This window comes from Fistularia commersonii, chromosome 16 (genome assembly GCF_037954325.1).
Source record: "Fistularia commersonii isolate RoL2024-O1a breed Wild chromosome 16, RoL_Fcom_v1.0, whole genome shotgun sequence".
In the NCBI taxonomy this organism is placed as follows: domain Eukaryota; kingdom Metazoa; phylum Chordata; class Actinopteri; order Syngnathiformes; family Fistulariidae; genus Fistularia; species Fistularia commersonii.
In genome coordinates this window covers 8143274-8162303 of record NC_141299.1, presented here as the reverse complement: position 1 = coordinate 8162303, position 19030 = coordinate 8143274, and the positions used below count along the sequence as shown (strand labels likewise).

The following is a 19030-nucleotide window of genomic DNA, read 5'->3' as shown; positions in this document are numbered from 1 at the left end:
CGAATACACTAACTGGAGCACAAGGGGCATTTTCTTCTGTTTGCAGCAGATACCTGCAGCTCCTGTTACTGGATGTCCGGATGTCATCTCTGGATGACTTCTCAAAAACCATTAGTGCTGTTAAGATGGAAACACTACGGTTGTACTGCAAGGTAAGAAGGCCTTTTTGGATTCTAAAAAATGATGTATTTTATTTTCTTGTTAACATTTTTCACAATTTTTGGTCATTTTTTTTAACATTTCCATCAAAACCAAAAAATGAGGGTCATGGATTTAAAAACAGCATAGCTGACATTTGTCAAAATGTATCACCACTAATTATGTCCGTGATATTTATATTTTTTGTCCATGATATTGTTTCTTTTTTATTTTGGTCAGCAAATTGAACTTGATATTCCCAGACAGAGTTAAAATTTCATGATGGTAAAAACAAAAAAAAAATCTAAATTTGTGAAGAGACTATTCAAAAATCACATTAGACCTGTGGGCAGATCGAGGGTCACCTGTGAATTGTTCAGAGATGGGTGATCAGTGTTAATTGTTAACACAGTTTAAGAGCATTTTATGCTGATGGGTGACAAATATCTTGCCAGGGTGGGGCCTGAAAGTGTGTTCTCAAGCTATTTCACACATAAAAACCAAAAATTATGTAATTTGAGTATTCAATGTGCTGTGTGCTTCTCTTTTCTCTTTGAAAGTAGTTTGAGTTGTTTTATTATTTTAAACTAGGGAGCAACTGTGTGGATTCCTGACCCGGACGCTGTTTGGCTTTCAGCTTGTGTCCTCAAGGACTACAGTCCTGGAGAGAAACATCTACGTCTGCAACTTTGCAATGGGAAGGTGAGGCACTTATTTATCCAAAAGTCAGAGTTACAGTTGGAGTAGTTTATATAAAACAATTAACAGTGATAACAGAGTTAATCTGAAAAATTGTTGACTGATTTTCTAAATTTTCTCTTCAGTTTCTAGAAATATGAAAACTGTTACAAACGCTAGAAACATTTTGTGTTGTCCTGAAAAAATACTCAAAAATGTTCCTGTTTTACTTTTAGAAGAGAATAGACTAGAATAGACTAGACTAGAATAGAATAGAATAGAACTTTATTAATCCCAAAGGAAATTCTTTTGCTGGATGGCTCCAACATTACATATATTCATTCAAAACATGATATTGATTTCATTGCTGTCAAGTTTTCCGACTTGCAGAAAGGGGAGGAATAATATGATTTGAATCTCCTCAAATCTATTATTTGCATTGCTCTTATAAATAAGAGCATTGTGGATAAAACTGTAATAGGAACAGGGTGATTCCACATTTAAAGAGATTTGTTTTTCCCCTTTTGATCATAAACTATAAACTAAAAATCATTGCACAACTGATATGTTCTTAATTAGATTAACTGATGGTTATAACCAGTCAAATCACATGAATGATCCCGGCTGGTGTCCCGCTCAACATGTTTCCGTTGACTGAAAAAGGTAATTGACAATGATCTACCATTTCCTTCTAAAATTTTAGGAGATACATCTCCCAATTGAGGCTCCCACCGACCTCCCTCCACTAGGGAACCCTGACATCTTGGAGGGTGTGAATGACCTGACGGCGCTCAGTTTCCTTCACGAGCCTGCCGTCTTGCACAACCTCAGGGTTCGATTCCTGGACTACTGTAGTATCTACACATACTGTGGTGAGAGGAGCAGAAGATCCTGTTTAGACAAAAAAAAAAGTCTACAGCTTTCACATGCATGCACAAGACTGCAGCTTTTAAAATGTCAGATGAGAAACTACATAATAATATTATATTACTTTCCTGGATTAATATTTATACCAATTGAAATAGCTGTAGTTCTAGGAGTAGCAGTATTAGTGTGTATATGCTACCTGTGTCTATGTAATCATTAGAAATTTAGAAAAATTATCTTGTGATATAGCTTACTTATTTTTCATCTCATTTGTCATAAATTAATGTTATAAATTGATATAATTTACATTAATTTTTGTGTTATCTTGCCCTAAATGTATATAATTTATATTAATGTATACCCATGCTGTCATAAGTTAATGAATTCTATTCTAATTTCTTGCTCCACAGTTTTTATAGATATCTTTTTAAAATAGATATTTTTTATAACGGTAATTTGGCACTCCTTCAAAATCTTGAAATCATAAAGAATATGTCATCTAAGTCAGAAAATGTAAATTCTTCCGTTTAAGTAGCCCTACTGGGAATATTCAGTAATATTTTTTAACACTCTGGACCGAAAATCGTCCTTTTTTTAAACATTTAGGTTTAATATTTTACAAGACATCTTCACATTGTTGAATTACAACCACAGTTATTTGATTGCTGTTTTTTTCTTCGTTAAGTCTCATTCACACTCGTGTCGGCCCTCACAGGTATCGTGTTAGTGGCCATTAATCCTTATGATGAGCTCCCCATTTACGGAGAGGAGGTGATAGACGCTTATAGTGGGCAGAATGTTGCTGATATGGAGCCTCACATCTTCTCTGTGGCGGAGGAGGCCTACTGCATGATGATAAGGTCAGAGGTCATGTCCTGTTGCTAATGTTTCAGTGAGGCTTCAAAGTACAGGATGCCAATAGTTTCACGGTCTGCAAATGCAGGGAGGAAAAGAATCAGTCCATAATAATCAGTGGGGAGTCGGGCTCTGGGAAAACAGTCTCAGCGAGACTCACCATGCGGTACTTTGCTGTAGTTGGAGGGGCAGCACGGCAGACTAGTGTGGAGGAGAAGGTCCTTGCTTCCAATCCTATTATGGAGGTAATAGATGTTTCATCAGGACATCTCAATAATGTTTTCATGATGTTGGATAAATCATTTAACTATGTGTTCTTGCCTCCAGTCTTTTGGGAATGCCAAAACCACCAGAAATGACAACAGCAGTCGTTTTGGAAAATACATTGATATTGGCTTTGGCAGGAAGGGGGATATTATTGGAGCAAACATGAGAACATATTTGCTGGAGAAATCAAGGGTTGTTTTTCAGGTAACCTCATCTGCTAAGTAGACAATATTATATCAGCCTGATAGACCATAATAACGTGATAGTTTAAACTTGAAAGGCATTTGCTTCAACCATTTTTGTTCTGTATTGTAAAGTGTATTTATTACACCTTTTCTTTAAATTTACATTAGACTTTATCAGAGAGAAACTATCACATCTTCTATCAACTGTGTGCCTCCAGAGAGCTCCCTGAAATGAGACCTTTCAAACTGGGTGAGAATAAATCACAGCAGCTCCTCTCAGTATGTTTTCATCACACTATTTAGCACATACCACATCATCGCTTGTATAATGAAATAGGCTTTTAGCAATTTATATATAAATAAAACATAACGTACAATTCAACCTTCCACCTGAGCCCACACAGGCATTTACTCACACTCAACCTCTGCCACATTCTGCTCAATAAAAAAAAGTGAAAACATTGAAAATAAAAAAGTGACAACTATAAGCAAATAAAATTCTAGACAGAATTAAAACGTAATTTTCAAAAGGTGAAAATGAACCCAAATGAACCCAAACATAAATAATAATTTGTTATAAACAACTATATACAACTACTTGGTGTCCTTCAAACTGTTATAATTCTTTATATGGAAAATACAAAATAACCCAAGATTATCATTGAAACAGCTCTTTTGAAAGGATACTGAAATAAATAAAAGTAAAATTAATGAAATTAAAATTTTTTGGTCATCTCTCTTAGACTGTGTGTGTCCTTCCCAGATGCTCCGGAGCGTTTCCACTTCACCAAACAGGGAGGAGACATGAACATTCCCTGCACCGATGATTTGCTGGATTTGGAACGCACTCGCCATGCTTTCACCATCCTGGGTAGAAAATCACGCACTTACACACACACACACACACACACACACACACACACACACACACACACACACACACACACACAAAATAAAAATCTTTAGGGTTTAGTTCTAATTGTCCCAAGTTTTTGTAGGGATAGTGAAACCTTTTATTTCTGTTTTTTATTTTTGTAATATTGAAACTGCAGGTGTGCAGCCCGATCAACAGATGGAGCTCTTCAGTATCGTGGCAGCCGTGTTGCACTTGGGAAACCTCAATATCCATACTGGTGGGAGAAGCTCAGACTGCAGTTATATTGATGTAAGACATTTATCTTCACTGTCCTCTGCTGACCGTGTGGAGGGGAATAAAGTACATGCCACACAAAAGCAATAATAGTCTTAGTTTGGCATAAATGGCATTTGTTTCTAATGTTTTTTTAATGTAAAGGTTATTCATTTATTTCAAGGTTAATTTCTTTCTGTTTTTGTGGCGATTAATCTTCTTCTTCACCCAGTTCTGAACAACATTATTTTTAAACGCAAGCTTATTTTTATTAAATTTTAGCATTTTAATTAAAATATTTTATTATATATATATGTGTATATCTGTCTGATTTTTTTTATACACTGCTCAAAAGAATAAAGGGACACATCCTAGATCTGAATGAATGAAATATTATTCTTATTAAATACTTTGTTCTTTACATAGTTGAACGTGCTGACAACAAAATCACACAAAAATGATGAATGAAAATCAAATTTATTAACCTATGGAGGTCTGGGTTTGGAGTCAGACTCAAAATTAAAGTGGAAAAACACACTACAGGCTGATCCAACGTTGATGTAATGTCCTTAAAAGAAGTCAGAATGAATCAGTGTTGCTTCCTCAGTGAAAAGTTGGACTTGGAGTTACATTTTGTTTTTTTGAGTGTTCCCTTTATTTTTTGAGCTGTATATAATACCTTCGCAAATTTTTATATGATGTTGCTATTTTTCCAGGAACAATTTTTACTTTTCCTACATAAAAGAAGAAAAGATAAAAAAAACAGAACAGAACAGATTCAATTTGCTGAGAAGAGATGAAAGGAATTTGCAAATTGTTAAAATTAAAATTAAATATATGTTGATATTTGTTCAAGCTTAAACAGACTAATTTCTCAATTAAATTTAATTTCTGAAAATCATCTTGTAACCCACCTCCCCTGTCACCCTGCTCTGGTTTATGTCTCCTCAGGCAGACGACTGCTATCTGGCTCTCTTCTCCAAACTGTTAGAGGTTGAGGGCCCTCAGGTGGCCTACTGGCTGTGCCACCGCAGGCTGGCTGTGGGTGGAGAGATGCTGATTAAGTCTCTATCCAGGCCGCAGGCCCTAGAAGTAAGAGATGCTCTGGCTAAACATATTTATGGCCAGATGTTTACATGGATTGTCCAGAGGCTCAACTCTGCCCTGCGCATGGAGAGCAGTCGGGCTAAATCTTACACAGGGGTGCTCGACATCTATGGGTATGTCGGTCAGCTGTGGCTTAGTGGTTGAAAAAAGTTGAATTATCGCATCAATATCATTGGTATTATTGACAGCTGACAGACAAACCGACAAGTCTTACCTGTGTTTTTTTCTGTGTGGCAGGTTTGAAACTTTTGATTGGAACAGTTTTGAGCAGTTCTGTATAAACTATGCAAATGAAAAACTTCAACAGCAGTTTAACAGGGTAGGTCATGTGAAGTTAGTTTGGCAGCATGGCAACAATTGCCTGCCAGTAACCAAAAGCTATTTAGTGTCCATCCCAGTTATAAAGAAAATAACCATGATGTTATTAGCTGATGAGTTTCATTCTACGATCTGAATTCATTATCACTTTCTCTAGAGCTTTAAGTTTTTTGTCTTGCTCATTTGCGTCCGCAGCATGTGTTCCAGTTGGAGCAGGAGGAGTACATCCAGGAGGGGCTGGCCTGGACCAGGATCATGTTCAGCGACAATCAGCATTGTATAAATCTGATTGAGGGGCAAATGGGACTGTTCGATCTGTTAGATGAAGAGTGCAGGGTCAGCCACGATGTTCTTCTCTCATCTCCCTTCTCTTCCACCTCCACCACCTTAACCCACATTTACGCATTTGCTACTGGCAATTTTCACCATGCAACAAAAAACAGTGAAAACAATGCAACCATGCCGAAAAAAAAAAATTATAAAATAATGTGAAATGCATGTTTCTTATTGCTTAGCACAGAGATGAGTTCCAATGACTTCATGCCAGAGCTGTTTTCCTGTGGTGTTGTTTAGATGCCAAAAGGCTCAGATGAGAGCTGGGTTCGAAAGCTGTACGACCAGCATGTGACCAGCAAACCCCATTCTCACTTCCGCAAACCTCGCATGTCCAACAGCGCCTTTATCGTTCTACACTTCGCTGACACGGTGAATGATACCTGCGAGTTTCAATTTCCAAGTACACATCTCTCCCATTAAAACTGATAATGTCCTGCTTTATTAATTTTTGGAGCTAATATTTCTCACTAATTCAGGTGCAATATGAATGTGACGGCTTCTTAGAAAAGAATCGAGACACTGTCTTCGAGGAACTCATTAAAATTCTTAAAGCAAGTCAGGTACAGATGGGCATGTATAAAAGGCCAACAATCAATTCTTTGTGAAGACTTGCCTCATGTTAATGTGTTTGCGTGTCTGTGTTTGTGTTAGTCAGAGCTGGTGGCAGAGTTGTTCCAGCTGGAAAGGAACTCACCCTCTGTCTCCAGTGGAAGCATCCACTCTGGGAAAAGAGCACACAAACAGACAGTGGGCTTTCAGGTGAACTGTTACAGCTTTCAGTGACTAGATTAATGCTTCACTGCCAGTATTTTCTCTTTGATTTTCAAAATGTTGTTTCGTTTCACTTTGGCGGGCTGCAATTGTGGCCGACAGTTCCGACAATCCTTACAGATGCTGATGGAAACGCTCAACGGCACCACTCCTCACTATGTGCGCTGCATTAAGCCCAATGACCTGAAACAACCATTTATGTGAGTCTTTATTTGAGAGGATCAAATATATAGATATCAACAATGTTTTTAATCTCAGCAACTCAACAGAATGTGCCTCCTAGGTTTGACCCTCAGAGGACAGTCCAGCAGCTCAGAGCATGTGGGATATTGGAGACAATTCACATCAGCGCTGCTGGTTATCCATCCAGGTATTGGGTATTTTCTGGACAGTCATATCATTTGCTTTTGAAATTTCTTATAAGTCATGGCACCAACAGCTATGCTACAATTAATATCCTCTCTAACACTGATGACAGAGAAGCATGGGAGGCTTCAATGTTGAAGGAGAATGTGTGTCTTTTCTTCAAAATGATGCTTTGATATTATCTAAATGGGGCTCAAGTTGGACTGAAGGTATCTCCATTGTTGCAAAAAAAAAAGAAGTAATATCAGTGCTATCCATCCAATACCCATTTGTCAAAATTAATTAAGCCATTCTGCTTGGAAGTCCACATTTGATTGGTCTAAAAGTAAACCTATTGTTTTTTAATCTTTATGCCATGCTTCATGGGTGGCAACATTACCAATGAGCATGCTCAGTTATCCATATTTCTCCATATACTCTGCGTCTTTGGTTTGGTAAAAAAGGGATAAAATTCCATTACACTTTCCTTAGTGAGCTACATTGCCGAGTGTGTTTTTCACAAATGTTCTGTCGGTACAACAGGCCAGTTGACAGCTGTTGGACAATACAGGTTTTCCCAGTATAACTTAGTGTTATACTAATTTTACTGACTATATACAAACATTAGTTTTTGCAGTGAATGGCCCGATATTCTATTTTTTGATTTCACAATAAAAAGTTGACTAAAATGCACCTGCTGTTGAGTTTAGAGTTGAGAGTTGTTGGGATTTGAAAGCCTATTTTTCCCTGTTTTGGGCTTTAAGTCAGATTTATTTCGGAGGATTTATTTCATCGTTTTATTTCTTTAGATCATGTTGATAAGATACATTTATTCAGCTCTATACATGTGGATCGAGAATCTATAAAATCTGCATAGGTGTTTAAGTTTGGTAATATATATGCGATATGCAATACTTAGCAGTGTAATACAAAAACCTCCAGAACAAGCAAATGACAAACACCAATATTTTAGAGGGGATAATATTTTGATATTAGGTATCACTACATACTCAATTTCATGAAATGCCCCAACATAAAAGGTTTTAACTACCTCCAAATTGTAACAGCAAGATTTCCAGTCATATAAATGTTCCCTGAAATGCCATATCATGTTTTAAGATTCTTTTACATCTATTCCTTTTAACTACTGATGACATAACAGAAATAAAGATGCAGATAGAGAAATATACTTATAAAATCTATCATTTCTAAACAATGTTCTAGATGGACATATAAGGAGTTCTTCAGCAGATATCACCTGCTGCTGCGAGGGGCCCTACATCACGAGCAGGCCATGGAATTGTGCCGGGAGGCTCTCCCTCAACTCATTCCTGATACTGACCAGTATTGCTTTGGCAAGACCAAAGTATTTTTTCGGGCTGGCCAGGTGGCCTTTTTGGAGCGTCTAAGGGATGAAAGACTACGAGGGGCTGCTGTGATCATCCAGAGTTGTGTTAGAGGATGGCTGGCACGGACAAGCTACATCCGAACACTGCGGGCAGCTGTTACCTTACAGAAATACTGCAGAGGAGCTCATGCGAGACGGTGCGTGTTTGTGTGTGTGTGTGTGTGTGTGTGTGTGTGTGCGTGTGTGTGTGCGTGTGTGTGTGCGTGTGTGTGTGTGTGTGTGTGTGTGTGTGAGGGAAAGCAAAATCGAGAGAGAGAAAGGACAGAAAATGAGAGAACAAAAGAAAGGAAGAAAATTCAAAACAGCATCATTGAAGCCAGATTACATGGTTTTAACAGAACTGAATTGAATTGAATTTAGTTATTGTCTCGAGATCAAGTAGAATCAATTACATTTTTTTTTCCACCTCAAATTTGACACCAAAGAATTCCCCCTAAATAGACTATTTACATTTAATTGTATTTTGATAGATGTTAGATGGAATAGGGAAAGTAGAGCTGCTGTGGTTAAAAAAAATCACATTTGAGGAACTAGAAGCAGAGAATGGAGACATTTCATTCTTCAGTAAAATGATCCAGTCATGTATTTGTTATGAAAATTGACATTCAATTTAATTCTGATTAACTGTTGTAACAGGAACATGATGCCAGTAAAGGGGGTTGATGACAGATCTGATATTTCACCAAGTAATTTCTCCCACATTAATGCTGCTGCTGGTTTTACTGTCTTCAATAAAGTCTCTTCTTCAACAGCTTTCATTTAATCTGTCATCCTGTTTATTCCTCAGCTTGGCTCTTATGCTTCGCTACAACAAGGCTGCTCTGGTGATCCAAAAAACCTACCGTATGTTGGTGGACAGACGGCTGTTTCTCCTGGTCCGAGAGGCCACCATTATCATGCAGGCGTTCATCAGGGGCACCCTGACCCGCAGAAGATACAGACTGGTCTGTAAACAGCATCATCCTTAGCCATCTACTGGAAAAGAGCATGCAAGTTTCTGACAGGAACTGCAGCTCTGCTGAAACAGTATTCTCTTCTATCAGCTGGTGGCAGCACGGGCCGCCGTGTTGCTCCAAGCAAGGGTACGAGGCTGGTTGGCGAGGCAGGCGTACATGAGAGTACGTGCAGCGGTGGTGTTCATGCAGTGCTGTCTACGCCGTAAGGCTGCCAGGAGAGAACTGCTGAAGCTAAAGACTGAGGCCCGCTCGGTCGAGAGGTACAGAGAGCTCAACAAGGGCATGGAGGTCAAACTGATGCAGCTGCAGCTGAAAGCTGATAAGGAGGTGGGTGAAGGCTTGGGATTCGATCCTCTCATCGCGAGAGCATTTTCCCATCAGTGCATGAACCTGTGTCTTTGTAGGCGAGAGAAAGTGCTTCTCTGAGAGACACTTTGCAGTCGGAGCGGGAGGCTGTCAGCATAGAGCTCGAGGGTTTGAGGGCAAAAATTCAGAAGCTGGAGAGTCAGAAACAGGAGATGCCTCCTTCCTCTACCATCATCAGCGAGAAGGAGTCGGAGGAGAGGAGGAGAGCCGAGGAAAAGGCGGCCCAGGAGATCCTTCAGCTCTCAGAAGTAGGCCACACTGCCAAGGAAGACGTTCAAACTGTTCATTATTTATTACCAAAACTTGGTGCATGATAGGTTTATATTGACTTTCAAGATATTCAATTGTTAAATCGTAATTTAGTTTGATAGATAACACAGTGGGTCAAATTCAAATAATTCAGTATATATTTAATTTAAAAAAAACTGGTCTGTATGTCATTTTTATGCTTTTCAGAGTATGTAAACTGTGTTTTCTTTCTCATATTTTTTTCTTTACGATCCTATTTGCATTTTCATGTAAACACAAATTTAGATGTTTTTTTTTCAGTTTATTGCAGACCAGTGAGACCCAAACAAAATCTGATGTCCCTAAAATTTATCAGTTAAAATTATATCAGTTATTTTTTTAATTGTCCATTCAATTGCTAAGTTTTTCGTCATTCTTCAACTGAAGTCATCAATTTTTCCCTTTAACAACGCACTGAGTTCTACACCAGATCGGTCAAGCCAAAAAACAAAAAACAAAAGAGAAAGTTGCATCGCCCTCTAGTGGTATTTATCATTTGAGCTGTGATTGAACTGACTGAATGATGTGAAAAGATCTTTTACTGGAAACTCCCTATGTGCAGCTGCTCTTGTTCATTATACCCCCCTGTTAATTGACAAGTATCTTTAATTCTTTAAGGAAGTGGAAGTCCTGCGGAAAGAAAAAGATAATTTTAGCAAAGAAGTAAGATGCCTCTCTGCACGCTTACTGGAACAAGAAAATACACAAGATGGTATGTTCTGTTCTCCCGTATCACTGCGGCTTTTTCCTGAATGCTGTGTGTCTGACCTGTTACTTGCCTCGCTCGTGCTTATGTGTGCAGAGTGTGTGCAGCGGGCTGTGTCTCAGGCCAGCGCAGAGCTCAAGACGGAGCTGGATGAGGAGAGGAGGAAATATCAGGGCCTGCTGAGAGAGTTCACCAGACTGGAGCAGAGATACGACAACCTCCGAGAGATGAGTTGGCTCAATGAGGTTGGAAACAGCAAACAAACATTTTTGAATTGCTTCACTGACACACTAGCTGGTCCGAGATATATTTTGACAAGTAATTTATTTGCACATAACAGAACAGCCGAAGCTACCGAAGGACAGACTCATCTCAGAGTCTTAGCCTGGAGCCTCTCAGTCCCTCCCCAACATTACTGTCACCGCAGTCTCTCTCTCCTCTGTCCCTGTCACCTTTTCCATCAACATTCCCCTCCCCGGAAGAGGTCCGCCGGATAAATGTGACGTCTCCCTCTGGTGAAGGAAGGGTCACGCTGTGGAGTCTAGAATCCCCAATGGTAAAACCAGAATCATTTTTTTCATCTTGAATTTTTACATTTAGCTGCACACACCTAATCTGGTGCTTACAATTTTCCTGTTACATATTTCCATCAAGTTTTCTTTCAAAGAGACTGTTCATCTTTGGACTTACAGGACCGCCTGATGCAGAAGATGGACGTGACCAAAGATCCTGCTGTAAAGATGACAGCAGAGGACCTGGGACACGCTTATGACGCAGTGCGAGTAGCCAACAAGTCAGTTTGTCCTCAGTTGTATCTGTCACCAGTATTACCATCATCATTGGTACTTTAACAGGGACTCCTCTGTCTCTGGCTCTTTGCTTCAGGTTCCTGGAGAGCCAGCTGCTTCATCAACGCAGTCAGTGGGAGGAGGAGCTGGAGGCACTGAGGTTTCAGCTCAGACAAGCAAACTTATCATCTTCCTCTGCCTCTTGGCGACAGGTGCGGAATTTCAAAGCGGTTGATGGTATTATGTTTCTATGTCAAGCTTATCACACTCCTGGAAAAATATTGAAGATTTTGTGGGAAGCAGCTGACTGGTTTTCAATTAAAAAGAAAATGAGGATGTAAAAGTCCTATGTCCTGGAATTTACCCAGACAAATGATCCCATTCAATGTTCAAAATCATAACATTTTAAACAATACTGTATTTCACTTTATTTCAAATACCAGTATCTGTCTTGTAATGATTATATTCCAATCAACTTGATTTATTTCTTATTTGATCAGTGTTATCTACAAACTTATAGCCTGAAAGTTAAAATTAAAAGTTTATTTGTTTGTTTTCAGGCTCTTTGTAAAAAAGACATTTGTGTTCAGGATGTAGTGGAGGCCAAAGACCAGGAGTGTGTGAGGCTGAAAAGGGAGCTGAAGGAACTCAGGAACACTGTAACACTCAGACGACTCTTGACTCAGGGTGAGATTTTCATATTTGCTCAAACAAAAATACTGGATTTCTTTTATGCATTTAATTCTTTCATTTTTCATGCACTTAACAGACACAAGCCTTGCCCAAATATGATTTTGTTATTTTATCATTCCGTCCCAGTCGTCCCATCTGTTCCTTCCTCAGATGGCTCCTGTTCGTCTCAGCAAAGACCAGTAACTGGTTTGCTTGAATGCAAGAAAAGAGATGAAACAAAGCTCATCAAGACGCTCATAACTGGTGAGACTGATAATGCGGGAAAGTAGAATTAAAAATATTCACACTACTAGTGAACAGGATGTCCTGTTTAAGATTATCGTTCTTGATGTATGTATTATTCGTATTCTTATTGTTATAAATTGGCTGAATTGTAAAGCATCTGCAATATTCAGTGATTATATTGTTTAACATTGGAGGATTGTATTGTGGTCAGGTTTTCCTTGATTAAATTTACAGGAATCTCATACAATGTACTTCTACATTATCTTGTTGATGTTAGCTACCTAGACAGTAAGTCATAATATGTCTCACATGACCTGCTCTGTGCTGTTCATTGGCACATGAAATTAATTTATGATACTTTCTTATTGAATTTCCCTACTTTGGTTTATCAAGGTGGATGGAAACTACCTGGTTTTATTGATGAGCCTGTTGAAGCACATGATAATAAACCAATAATTACTGGAGTTAGGGTGTTATCATTGGTCAGGTGATTTGTACTGTTAAAAATCCTTCGTTCAAAAACAGCTTTAAGATTATAGGGAAGCCTTCTAAAGCCCATTAGCACGTTGCCCATTGTTATACATTACTATATCTGTGCATGTCCCAAAAGTGAGAAACCTTTAAGCAATGTCTTTGGACGACGCCTAAATGATTGGATTTAAATCATGAAAACAGTTTTTCTTGGTTCATAGTGTGTTCAAACACCCCAAATTGCCTCACAGCCAGTATTTGATTGTCCACATATCTCAAAATTGTATGTGTGAAAACACACTTGATGACTTTCATGACTTGTGTTGTTTTGACTTATTTCAGATTCACCAGTTTGCTGAGCAATTATTAGCAAAGGTGTATATAGTCTTTAGATAATTCACACTTCATTTGTCTAACTCATAAGGACACCTGAACTTCTCCATTGTTGAGAAATGGGACTTGGCCTTGTTAATTCACTGCCCTATCTGTCTTTGCTTCAGACATCCGTGCAGACAGCGCCCTGTGTCCTGGTCTGCCAGCCAGTGTGCTATTTCTGTGTGTTCGCCAGGCTGACTGCAGTGGAGATCAAACTCGTGCCCGCTCTCTCTGCAGCACGGTTGTCACGGCTATGAAAGCAACTGTGAAGGTAACCTGGGGTTGGACCTGTTTGGTGCACCATATGGCAGCTGGGAAGTCAGGCCACTGACGTTCCTTACATTGTCACTGACTGCTTTGACCTACATTAGTTTCATAACTGATAATCTAGGAGGAGGCCACGGTCAATTCTTCTACTAGAGGAAAAAATACTCCATTAAGTTGTACGGTGAAGGTTAAAAAATTCTCAAGTATTAGCAGCACAGTTAAGTTAAAGTTTTGATCTAAAAGTGAGGGTTTGGTTCTTCTGACTGTGTTGTTTGTGCTACATCACCAATGACGTATTCTATTTAATATTAAAAATCTAAAACATTTGGTCAGCTGATTGCGTGTGAGTCTAACCTTCCTTTCCTGTTACGTGTTGCTGCAGAAACATAGTAATGATGTAAACATGACAGCTTTGTGGCTGAAAAATGTCTGCCTGTTTCACGACCTGTTGAGCCAGCATTCATCGGAACAGGTAAGATGAAACTTAATTTTTAATTTAAATCAAAAATCAATATTTGATACAAACTAGGCCTTGTATATGTATGTACTTTCATGGATGTCTGGTAATACAAGTACTCTCAGAGAAACACAATTACTCCTGCTGTAGTTTTTTTTTTAGATTTTGTGGGCGGAAAGGATTTGTTGTTTAAAAGCTTGTGTGGTTTATGATTTTTGCAAGACTCTTGATCCAGAACAAGTGACCGCACTCACCTTTGACTTGAGTGACTTAATCTGCACACTGAGTGACCTACGGATCCAGGCTTATCAGCAACTAATCTCTATCGTAGAGAAACGTCTGCAGAAGATCATAGGTGGTATTATGAATATGTGATACTTTTAGCATTTTGTTATGTACTTTTCCCTTCTAACCACCTCGTCTTCTTTCTCAGTTCCTGCACTGCTGGAAAGTGAATCTATCCCGGGTTTATCCGGCTCTGTGATAAAGATGGGAGATTCCAGAAAGCGAGCAGTTGCCGACCTCAGGAGTGTAGGAGGTGAAGCTCCCACAATGCTGGCAGTGCTGAGGGAGCTGGGTGCACTTCACGCTGCCTTGTCCTATCAGGATCTGCCTCACACCCTGATGGAGCGAGCCTTCCAGCAGCTCACCTATCTCATCGCTGCCTCAGCCCTCAACGCTCTACTGCTGAGGACAGATGTTTGCAGCTGGAGTCGAGGCATGCAAATACGGTAAAAGCCCACTTAGAAGGACCCATGCAAGAGCCACTCAATTGTTTATTTACCCACTTTCTGTTAATTGAAGCTACAACGTGAGCCTCCTGGAGGAGTGGTTGCGTAGCCGTGGTCTTCAGACAGGTGGTGCTCTGGACACACTAGAGCCCCTCATTCAGGCAACTCAGTTACTGCAGGCTGGAAAAAGGACAGAGGCAGATGCCAAGGCTCTTTTGCAAACCTGCACTGCTCTTTCCACCCAGCAGGTGGGTCCCTCCTTCTCCGTTTGACCAGTAGAGGATTTCACTCTGCACTTTTGGTCAATTGAAGGCGTTCACTCCTTGTTTGTTTTTACAGATTGTCAAGATTCTGACCCTGTACACCCCCAGCAGTGACCTTGATGAACGAGTCACAATGAATTTCATCCGTACTGTCCAGGTAACGCCTGCAAATATTACTTCAGTCTTCATCTCTCCTTAGAAGGCCATGTCACACCTCTATCTTCACTATAGGGGCTCCATAAAAATCGCTCCGATGGCCAGCCTTCAAAGCTTCTAATGGACGTGAGGAAAGTGTTTCCTGTCACCTTCCCCCACCAGACTTCACCCAACCTCCATGCAGATCAGCTGGTCATTCCAGACTCCCTTAAGATCTCCTTCCTGCATAAAGCCTAAAACAATGTGCCAATGTGCCTCTTGATTATAATCATTGATTACCGAAACACCAAAGTATTTTTTTCAAAGCATATCTTTTTTGTAACCAGTCACTTAATCAGCAGCAGATGCATCAGTTTCCCAAACTCTGTAATAGTTTTATAACTCTTGTAGCTAGAAATTAAGTAATTAAGAGTTTAAGGAATACAAAGTAATTTCATCAATTTCATCAGTTTTTCATCTTTTATTGGAAGCAGAAACACAATGAGACTGCAGTCCCAGTAACCTCAGTCCTCAATAAGAACAACCAGAATTAAAAAAAAAGAAAATTAGAAACATCTCATGTATAAAAAAATTCTCATGCTAATACTTTATACCACTACACATCATCAGTAATACATATTTATATATTCACAAACATTTGAAAAATAGAAAGAAATAATGAAATATCAAAATAAAGTAAACAACAATATAACATCAAATAATTATGCGTGCTGGCACAATACATTTGTTCTTTTGTGTTATTGTTCCTATCATGCACCGTTTCTGGAAGTACAGGACTGGAGTCACTTGGTGGTCTGTTCAGTAGGATACATTTGTACATGCATTTCTGTCCGCTTGGATCTGTGTGCTTTTCATTGTGCTTCTTCATCTGTCCTGATCCTCTGTTTCTGTGTGCAATTCAGTCTCAGTTCCCAGACGGATTCCCCCAACGAGTAAACAGAGCTTCTGAAAAATGAAGAATTCTCTTGACCGAATTATCATTGTCAACAGCAGTATAGAATTTTTCGTGGCATTCCCAGCTATGTGACTGATGAGCTCATATTATTCAAAAACTTATCAGATGCTCTGTTTGAATGCCTTACACACCAGAGAGTGACATGCTCAGATTTGTTTTTGTTTACATATATTTTTTATTTTACACAGCTAGCGTAAATGGCAGAACTAATTCAACTGGTATCAGGTTTTGTACAAATTGCTTAAACCAGTTGTAAATCTCTGGCATGTATACAGCCCTTAAGTATCTATCATCGTAGCTACATTTCCAGATGGGTTTACCCATAATTACCTACTACCCAGCCAGTCAAGAGTAAAAGTCAGGTCTACAAAAGTGCAGAAAAGTTCAGTTCAGATAGTCAGATAATTAGTTACATCTGAGCCATTTACAAAAGCCTGTAGATGACAACGGCTGCCGACTGTTCTGTTTATGAGCTAGGTCTGTGCCGAAAAGCTGTTCAAACAATTTCAGTCTCGACTGGAGCTGTGACATCTGGCCCGTCATACTAGTGAGCATTCACAACATATCAGACAAATACTTGTGCTGATGTCACAAATATAATAATCCACAATGTAAACATTATAAGACTGCTTCAAAAATGACTCGTCTACATCGATTTTATAGAATAGATGCATAGAGTGTTCAAACGCCTTGTTGAAAAGAGGCCGGGCTTTTTCATTTTCGGACAATGCCAAGTGTGGGAGGGGTCATCACCGGTGAATTGATAAAAAGGACATAATAGAAAAAAACACCCTGTTATCCTCAGGAATGCTGTCAGTATTTCCTTGGCCTGACTCTTTCTGTACTTCAAATAATAACATAGACTTTAAGATAATCCTTTTTAAGGTCATTCATTGGCTTCTGAGATATTCAGACTCTCAATTGCAAAACATTGGGGCTTCATGTTTAACTGATCCCCAATAACAAATTAAATTTTGATTTAATAATTAACCAGCATATGTCATACCTTAATCTGATGAGAAGTGTTGTGTTGTAAATCCCATGATTCAATAAATAGCGATTTCAAGAAACACAGGTCATGCTATTTTAATACAAGAAATACAGGTCGTGCTATTTTGTGATTGGTGCTGCAAAGGCCCTGTGCTTTCTATGACTACTAAACTGAAACCCAGAGGACCTGGACAGACCCTCCTCATGATCTATAGCCTTTTCAGCAGAGATCTGGCTCTGACTTGGGGAAACTGCACCTGCAGCTAGATCTAAGGGGTAATGAGTGTTGGGTCATTAGTGATTTGTGCTTTTCCTGGGGTGGGTTGGGTCATTATTTATGAATATGAAGTCTGTCGTGCATGTCGAGCACAACTGCACATGGCATGGCAGTACAGGGCTGTCTGGAATGTCTGCAGTAACGCAAAAAAAAGATGTAGGGTGACAGTCATAAGATGCACCTTTCAGTTGAAGTCAAGACACTTAGGAATTCTAGTGAGTCTGTTCAGACAATGAACAGTCCCCCCCCACCTCCCCCGTTTCGGGCGATGACGATTTTTGCTTGCGGTGGCTTTCTGTGGTTACATTTGCAGGTAACAGGCAACACAGGTGGTGACATGAGGTCAACATTTTTCACATGTGCTTCACAAACACTCACTCCAGGTCACTCTCCCGCACACATTACAGTTCATTCTGATGAATTACATCAGATCAATCTCTCTATACAGGACACAGACGCTATACGAGGGTCAACAAGACAGAAGGCATTGAGGGTGTCAGGCAGTGTGCTCTGTTACAGGGTAGACAGACAAAGACAATCTTTCAAGTCCCACATGTCCATCAAATAATCCTGCATTATATAGCTTTACATATATCCTTCATATCTATATATAGAACACTTTGAATATAAATATAATTTGGAAGAAACTATTGAATAAATATCTGTCTTTTCAAAATCAAACTAAATAGTGCTTTGTTCCGAATGTGTGTAACCCTCCTGTGGTTTGGAATGTTTGAGGCCTTTCACCTGTTGTTTCTGTTTGAGCTGGACAGTTGGTCCTCTTGTGCTTCGGGCTGGTCTTGGCATATTTCAGTGATTATCTTTTGGCATTTGCGCTCCCTTTCTGGAGTGGGTGCAGGCCAAAGAAGGACACAAGAGGATTTGGAGCATCAGGGGAGGTAAAGTAAAAAGGTAGACATTAGAAAGAAATTGAAAATGCTAAGAAAGGCTTCTAGATATTTCACTCCCTGACCAGTCGATTAGTTTGTGTGTGTATGTGTGACTGCGTGAGAGATCCTCGTATGTGATGGCTTGACCTCTATGACTGGAGGAATGCAGCTACTCTAAATGTGTAAACTTTTAATTGTTCATTGGAAAGATGTTTGAAATAGTTGTGATGATAAAGACGCTAGTGTCTTTTGAAGAAAATTAGAATTATGCTTTTTTTTTTTTTTTAAACATTGTCACTCCCGTTTGAATGTATTTACAGCACTGGATGTGTGGTGACACTTTACAACACGGAGTCATCGGGGCAGTGGCTAGCAGTGGCCCAGGAGAGCTCAAGGCCAGTAACATCTGATTGACCTACAGACATGTTGGTTCAGCATTTTAGCTGCGTCCCTCCTCCGCTGAACGTTGGTCAGACTTGAGCTTGACAAACTCCTTGGCCACATCGTCGTTGTTGCGCTGAGAGAGAATGCGCAGCACGGTGAGACCCGTCTCATCCATGTGGATGCGTTTACCCAGTGGCAGCCAGCAGGCTACACTGCCTTTGGAGGCGACATCCTTCAGCTGCAGAACTGCCATCCCCACTGTGCGGTCCTCTCGGGCAAAGCAGTAGTCCTTCACACACACCTGCAGTTCATAGCACTCGGGACCCACCTCGTTGCTCAGGGTGCTGCAGAGAAGCACAGAGTTATATAATCGTGCCCGTACGATCAC

At 39.7% G+C, this 19030-nt stretch overlaps 2 protein-coding genes across 2 annotated transcripts in view; one reads left to right on the top strand and one right to left on the bottom strand.

The window, feature by feature from the left end:
• Positions 1 to 125: 125 nt before the first annotated feature.
• On the top strand, positions 126 to 17617 carry LOC147225775 (unconventional myosin-Va). Its single transcript, XM_086161268.1, has 35 exons — positions 126 to 152; positions 730 to 840; positions 1520 to 1688; positions 2399 to 2543; positions 2627 to 2783; positions 2866 to 3009; positions 3159 to 3240; positions 3754 to 3861; positions 4043 to 4155; positions 5071 to 5339; positions 5464 to 5545; positions 5740 to 5880; positions 6118 to 6249; positions 6357 to 6440; positions 6532 to 6639; positions 6754 to 6851; positions 6935 to 7021; positions 8221 to 8541; positions 9192 to 9348; positions 9448 to 9687; positions 9765 to 9974; positions 10633 to 10726; positions 10817 to 10965; positions 11061 to 11276; positions 11413 to 11513; positions 11606 to 11720; positions 12099 to 12195; positions 12328 to 12444; positions 13398 to 13543; positions 13922 to 14011; positions 14219 to 14351; positions 14430 to 14727; positions 14801 to 14975; positions 15067 to 15147; positions 15222 to 17617. Exons 1-35 carry the CDS (start codon positions 126 to 128, stop codon positions 15381 to 15383), a joined length of 4959 nt encoding a protein of 1652 aa, XP_086017394.1. The 3' UTR covers positions 15384 to 17617.
• The window catches only part of unc13a (unc-13 homolog A (C. elegans)), a 40829-nt gene continuing 37385 nt past the window's right edge, over positions 15587 to 19030 (bottom strand). Inside the window, exon 44 of the mRNA XM_086161269.1 lies at positions 15587 to 18986. Coding sequence (XP_086017395.1) covers positions 18698 to 18986 — 289 coding nt within the window. The 3' untranslated portion in view covers positions 15587 to 18697. The remainder of the gene's footprint in view (positions 18987 to 19030) is intronic.

Bases quoted from the DNA above. Each gene is read 5' to 3' on its own strand.
- LOC147225775 (XM_086161268.1), top strand. From the start codon at position 126: ATGGAAACACTACGGTTGTACTGCAAG. The intron at 1,689-2,398 runs GTGAGAGGAGCA...CGGCCCTCACAG, and splicing joins TAGTATCTACACATACTGTG to GTATCGTGTTAGTGGCCATT. The intron at 4,156-5,070 runs GTAAGACATTTA...ATGTCTCCTCAG, and splicing joins CAGACTGCAGTTATATTGAT to GCAGACGACTGCTATCTGGC.